Here is a 7,261-nt window from a genome sequence, read left to right on the forward strand (position 1 = left end):
GTCTATGTGTTTACGTGTGTCTGCATGTATAGCAAAACGTTTGTGCATCTATGTGTGTGTGTGTGTTTGTGTATGTATGTTTACCAATGTGTGTGTGTATGTATAGCAGAATGTTTGTGCGTATGTATGTGTTTGTGTATGTATGTATGTATGTATGTATACCAATGTGAGTAGCAGATCCAGCCTTGTCAGATTCTGTGTCACGCTGAACCTCTCCAGAGCACTATGTTAAACATATGCACGTCTGTGGAGTGCTCAACCACTTGCATGTTAATTTCACAAGCAGGTTGTTCTGTCAATTGGGCCACCTGGAACCCTCACTATCGTAACCGATGGAATGCCAGTTGTCTGTGCCTCTCTACATTCTCTCTTTGTATGTTCCTAGCTGTTTCTGTGTCTCTATATCCACGTACACCCATCTATGTGTATATATACATATATATACACACAGTAATCCCTCACTATATTGTCGTTTACCTATTGTGGTTTATTATTGAAGCTTATGTCGATTCCCCTGTGGTGTTGTTTTGCATTTATAATAAAGTAAATATATACAAATTATAAAAATAATAATAAAATAAATATACAGTACAGTACTGTTTCTACTTTGCGGATTTTCACCTATTGTAGGGGGTTTCGGAACATAATACCTGTGATAATCAAGGGATTACTGTAATGTATTTATATGCAGTTAAGTGCGTCCAGTTATAGAGTGACTAATGGTTTCACATCCATAAGGTGCTTAACCCTATGGATAAATCATCAGACTCCAATGGTGGAGGACATAGATATATATATATGTGCTTATATATATATGTATATGTATGTGTTTTTATGTATATATATATATGTGTGTGTGTGTGTATTATTATGTATATATATATATGTTTTTATAAACATATATGTGTTTATATATATATATATATATATATATATATATATATATATATATATATATATATATATATATATATACATAGGCGCAAGGTGACTGTGTGGTAAGAAGTTTACTTCCCAACTGCATGGTTCCGGGTTCAGCCCCAATGCATGGCATCTTGGGCAAATGTCTTCCACTATATCCACAGCCCAACCAAAGCTTTGTGAATGGATTTGGTAGACAGAAACTGAAAGAAGCCCATCATGTATATGTGTGTCTGTGAGGGTGTCTTTGTGTCTGTTTTGTGTGTGTATTTGTGTATGCATGTATACGAAAGTGTGCATTCTTGTATTCAAGTGTATTGTATTGTATGCATGTGTATGTGCCCCTGTGTTTGTGCATGGTCTGTGTGTGTACGTAGATACTAGAACTTGTATATCTCTATGTGTGTGTTTGTGTGTTGATTGGGCAGTTGCTTTAATCAGAGCCTTAATTTGTTGATTGATTGAACGCTTATTGATCTATTTCAATCTTTGTTTATTCGTTTGCTTATTTACCTCTTCTTCTCTTCCCACTCCTCACCGCCACCGCTGCAGGGAGTTACAGAACATCCAGAAACACTGCCTCAAAGACCAGTGTGAAACCGAAAGTGACCTGTCCAGTTGGCAGGGCAGCACTGGTTCCTATGACGAGGACTGCTTTGATTATGATGACCGAACTCTCTGGTCCTTATATTTCACTGTCAAAAACTACAAGAACGCACTCGGTCAAAACTTGGCTGAGCCATTTTACAAGCTACCCAGTCAAAGGTAAATGTTTGACATTATTATTATAATTTTTTTATTTTGACTTTTTATATTCAGATGTCAAGATATCAAAAATTCTCCAAGTGTAGTACAACGGTTTTGCTATGGAATAGTGAAATTATTTTTTTCATTTTCTGAAAAAGCAACGTTTTGGCCTTACAACACTTTTGCATAATAGCAGCGATATATAGTTCAAATTTATAGAAAAACAAAAGACAAAGACAGGCGTAAGAACAACAAGTGTTTTAGTTTGACGCTCAGGAAAAATGGAAAAGTCTCTTATGTTTCGAGCCTACGCTCCTTGACAGAAAGGAATAAGAAGAAATAGAGAGAAAATGAAAAAAACATGTAGAGTTTAGCAGCCCAGCATGGCAATTATATATATATATATAATTTCCTTCCACTCCCTTGATCACGGCTTCACGAAGGAGGGAAGTGGACGGGGGGATTTATACTCGAGGATTTAGGGTAACTTGATCAATAAAGCAATTGAGTTACCAGAATATTGCAATACTTTGGACTCAGCACAACAGAGAGAGAGAGAGGAATGGTTACAGAGGAGAGAAACATAAAAATGTATATTTTAAAAGATGAATTGATTGACCACCATTCAAGCGTGGTCGTTACCAGTGCCGGTGGCATGTAAAAAGCACCATTCAAACGTGGCTAATGTCGGTTCCACTTGACTGGCTCTCGTGCAGGTGGCACGTAAAAAGCACCCACTACACTCTCGGAGTGGTTGGCGTTAGGAAGGGCATCCAGCTTTAGAAACTCTGGAAAGCGGACGTTAAACGGCGATGATGATGATGATGATATATAAAAGAAAAAAAAAAGTGGAGCAAGAACGTAACAGGCGACTACAAAATATCTGGACAGTTAGATGATTCAGAAAAGGACAGGAAAAAACAAGGACGGGTCATTCGGAGCTTCTTATCCTCAGTCAAGTTTCAGATCATCATTGCAGTTTCGGCCGGTTACACTCGAAGCTGCTCCAGTCTGGCTGGCACCCAGAAAATCTAAGCTAAGAGCACTAGACTCCTTGGAAGAAAGTAGTTAATAAATTGTATGGTATACACCTGGTAGTTTGCCAGTAGAACACATTCACCGGCTCAATGTTTGTTGGATATTTGATCAATGAGAGAGACCAAAGATGGAAGATACAAGAATCCTTATTGATCACCACGATCGTTTCGACCCATCTAGCATCGATCCTTCAGTAATTTCAAGAGGTATCTCATTAAAATAAACTCCTAATTAATAAAGGAGATGGAGTTAAAAATGGGAGGGAAGTGAAAAACAATTTAATGTATGTCATCATCTTCACCATTTAACATCCATCTTCCATGCTGGCATGGGTTGGATAGTCTTACAGGAGTTGGTGAGCCAGAGAGCTTCATTAGGTTCTATTGTCTTCTTCGGCATGGTATTATGGCTGGATGCCCTTCCTAATGCCAACCATTTTGCAGAATGCACTGGGTGCTTTTTATGTGACATCAGCACCAGCGCTTTTTTACACGGCACCAACACTAGCAGGGTCTCCAAGTAACTTGTGAGACCTTGACCCCTCAAATGGAAGATGGATTTGTTCCAGGAGAGGTTAGAATATAATAGAGGGGCAAAAATGGGTGTCTTACTGTCGTAATCCAACGTCAACCTGTTAGAATGTCCACTCCAGTATAGCAGTATAGTTGGTTAGACAAGTAAGACATGACTATCTATGGCTGACTTCTCCAACTACTTGACTTCCTATGTCACAGTATTTGTAACAACTGGCACATACCACTCGTCACTATTATCATCTCGATCACACTTACTATAGAGACACTTGGCTATTCTCAGTCGGAATTAAAAGGCGAAGAAGGAGAGATAGTTAGATGGATTGATAAAAATACTGTACAAATTAATTGCAAAGTGGTATCATCATCATTATCATCACATGCATTTAATGTCCACTTTCGATGCTGGTATGGGTTAGATGGTTTGACAGGAGCTGGCTAAGCTGAAGACTGCACCACGCTTTGCTATCTGTTTTGGCGTGGTTTTTACAGCTGGATGCCCTTCCTAACACCACCCCCCCTGTAGAGTGAACTGAGTGCTTTCCATGTGGCACCAGTACAGGCAAGATCAGTTTTGCCATGGTGTTTACAGCTGGATGCCCTTCCAAACACCAACCACTTCACAGTGTGGACTGAGTGCTTTTTAAGTGGCACCTTGACATGGTTTTTACAGCTGGATGCCCTTCCAGATGCCAACCACTTCACAGTGTGGACTGGATGCTGTTTACAGGGCACCAGTAGTGGCAGGATCACCAAGTAACTTGCAAGGCAAATATCCTTTGAGAGGGGAGGGAGGCATTGGAGATGATCTTGTACCAGGTGAGGAAAGGTTGCTGACAGAGAAACAGAATCAGGTGTTTATGCAAATTGAAAATGGTAAGCAAATTTTTAATTGCATGTAATTAAAAAACAGTGTATAAATTAAAGAGGTTATGTTGTTAAATTCAAAAGGTATACGAGTGAAAAACTGAAGGGATGTCTGAATTTTAAAATAGTATTTTAATTTACCATAATATTCATTTAAAAGAAAGAAAAAAAAAACGATGTAAATTTATAATGTTATATTAGCCATTATGTTACCCTGTTTCTGTTGAAATACTCTGCATTTCTTGCAATTCATCATCATCATCATCATTGTTTAAGGTCCACTCCCATGGGCTAGACAGTTTGATTTGGAACTGGATAGACTCCAACCGTCTCTTGTGGCATGCTTTCTATGGCTGGATGTCCTTCCTAATGTCAACCACTTAACATTTAATGTATGTCATCATCTTCATCATTTAACATCCATCTTCCATGCTGGCATGGGTTGGATAGTCTGACAGGAGTTGGTGAACCAGAGAGCTTCATTAGGTTCTATTGTCTTCTTCGGCATGGTATTAAGGCTGGATGCCCTTCCTAATGCCAACCACTTAACAGAATGTGCCAGGTGCCTTTTACATGCCACTGTCACAGGTGCGTTTAAGCAGTGCGTACCCGGGTGCATTACTGTAGCACTGGCACAGGTACTTTTAAGTGGCACTGGCCCCTGTGTGTGTGGAAAACAGCGATTTTACTTAGCTTGACATGTCATACCAATTAATTGTTAAAATACTGACAGAAATTAGTAGTACCAGTAATTCAAAGGGGCCAGCTTAGTCACATTCTGTGTCCATGCTGAATCTCCCTGAGAACTACATTAAGGGTACACATGTCTGCAGTGTATTTCAACAGAAATATCCTAGTCGTAGTGCAGTCACATGGTTGTAAAGTAAGCTTCTTAGCCACACACCCATTCCTGTACCATCACTTGCAAGTGTGTATGATTCACTAAGTATGTAGTGATGGGCAGATATGGACACCCATTTCTTTCCCACCTATGTGGTTTTGGATTCAGTGCCACTGCATATCACCTTAGGCAAGTGTCTCCTACTGTAGCCCTGGACCAATCGAAACCTTGTAAGTGGATTAGGTAGATGGAAACTGAAAGAAGCCCATTGTGTGTGTGTGTGTACCTTTGTCTAGACATCACAAGGTGATGATTGTAAATAGGCATTGTTGTGCTACAAGCAAGGTTGTTTGATTGTAATCATCTGTGATAAACTTGTCCAAGTATAGGGAAATATTACCTTACCTGGAAGCAGGTGAAGGTTGGTGACAGGAAAGGCATCTGCCCATAGAAAAAAGGCTTCAAGAATTTCAGTCTGACATATGCTAACATGGAAAACTGGACGTTAAATGGTAATGATGAGCATGGCTCAGTGGTTAGAGCATCGAACTTACGACTGTGAGGTTGTAAGTTCGAATCCCAGACCGGGCTGCGTGTTGTGTTCTTGAGCAAGACACTTTATTTCACGTTGCTCCAGTTCCCTCAGCTGTAGAAATGAGTTGTGACGTCACAGGTGCCAAGCTGTATCGGCCCCTTTGCCTTTCCCGACTACATGTCAGATTTCTGTTTCAGATCCCTCTGCAGGGATCTGTTCTGCACTCCCACCTCCCTGTCTTAGAAATTCCTTTCATTCCTGGTGCTAAGCTGGCCTCGTTCTGCAACTATCATGCACACACATGATGGGCTTCTTACATTTTCCATCTACCTAATCCAGTCACAAAGTTTTTGGTAAGCTTGATGCTGTAGTAGAAGAGACATGCCCTAGGTGCCATACTGTGGAATCGAACTTGAATCCATGTGGTTGGGAAGCAGAGTTGTTTAACCACAAAGCCATATCTGATAGCAATAACATAAAGTTTGGAGGTTTGCGTTTTCAAGAGCTGTAGGTTTGTGTTTTATTTATAACAGAGCAATAGGTTTGGCCCCGTTTATGGCGTCAACTGCCATGTACCACCATTGATATCATGTGACCTGTCATCATTATTTATTTATCTACTCATTTTATTTATTCGTTTTAGACAATATCCGGATTACTATGAAGAGATTAAACAACCAATGGCCCTGTTTAATGTTCGCAAGAAGATAAAGGTAACTACTTTGATTCTCATCGTTCTACTTATCCATCTTCTTTCTACTCCATGTGTCTCTTGCCGCCTTGCCGTCTCTCTATTTGCTTTCTGTGTGTCTGTCTGTCTGTCTCCATTTTTTTTTTTTTACCACTATCCACTGTCTCTCTCTCTCTCTCTCTCTCTCTCTCTCTCTTCAGCTGTTGCATCATTCCGTTATCTCCTGAAAAATAATTTGCAGCCTGTGATATTTGTAAACCTAGCAAACACCTCCAGTGACTTTCGAATATTTTTGAGGAAGCTGCTTCATGCTTGCTTGATTTGCTAGAAATAGCAGCTAAATCTTTCACTGCCTCATTGTCTGTCACTCTCAAGTCATGCTTGAGTGTACAAAAATAATAGAAAAAAAAAAGAGGAAAAAAAAATAAAAAGAGAGGCACATTGGATAATGTAGTCCTTGATACACTTTGCTTGTAAGAGAAAGAACAGATTGGCCATGCCTAGAATAACCTCCATCAGAAGTTTTGCTGGATAGAGCCTGACTTGGGGTTAAGCAATAAACAACGATGAAGAACACATTAGATAGTATAGTCCGAGATAAACTATGCCTGAATAAGAGATGTGGACTAAGTGGAACTAAACAGAGACACACATTAACCCTTTTGCACTCAGCTTTCTCTGTCACATTGAATGCTTATTTATTCACATCGTTTTGAATTTATCTTACGGTATTGTGTGATTGTATATTATGAGAAAAACATTGCAGGGTAGGCGTGAGAGGCCTGATCTGGTCAGTTTGAACATAAAACACGAAGAATATTGGGGCCTGATGTGGCTGGTGGTGAATGCCAAAGAGTTAAATAATGTAGTCCTAGATACACTATGCCTGACTAAAAGACAGGATGGTCACAGCTGGAGCACTTTTGATGATAGGTCTACTGGACTAGGACTGACCTAGGGTTAAACAACAGCAACAACAAGGAGGGACACACATTAGATTATGTAGTCCTAGATACACTATGTCTGATTAAAAGACAGGATGATCACAGCCGGAAACATTTTTGATGATAGGTCTACTGGACTAGGAC

General features: G+C 39.8%; 1 protein-coding gene across 1 annotated transcript in view; it reads left to right on the forward strand.

Moving 5' to 3' along the window:
• LOC106870580 (protein polybromo-1) overlaps nt 1-7,261 on the forward strand; it is a 142,866-nt gene that overhangs the window by 37,476 nt on the left and 98,129 nt on the right. The window contains exons 9-10 of the mRNA XM_052978118.1: nt 1,474-1,686; nt 6,126-6,195. Coding sequence (XP_052834078.1) covers nt 1,474-1,686; nt 6,126-6,195 — 283 coding nt within the window. The remainder of the gene's footprint in view (nt 1-1,473; nt 1,687-6,125; nt 6,196-7,261) is intronic.

This window comes from Octopus bimaculoides, chromosome 30 (genome assembly GCF_001194135.2).
Source record: "Octopus bimaculoides isolate UCB-OBI-ISO-001 chromosome 30, ASM119413v2, whole genome shotgun sequence".
Lineage (NCBI taxonomy): Eukaryota > Metazoa > Mollusca > Cephalopoda > Octopoda > Octopodidae > Octopus > Octopus bimaculoides.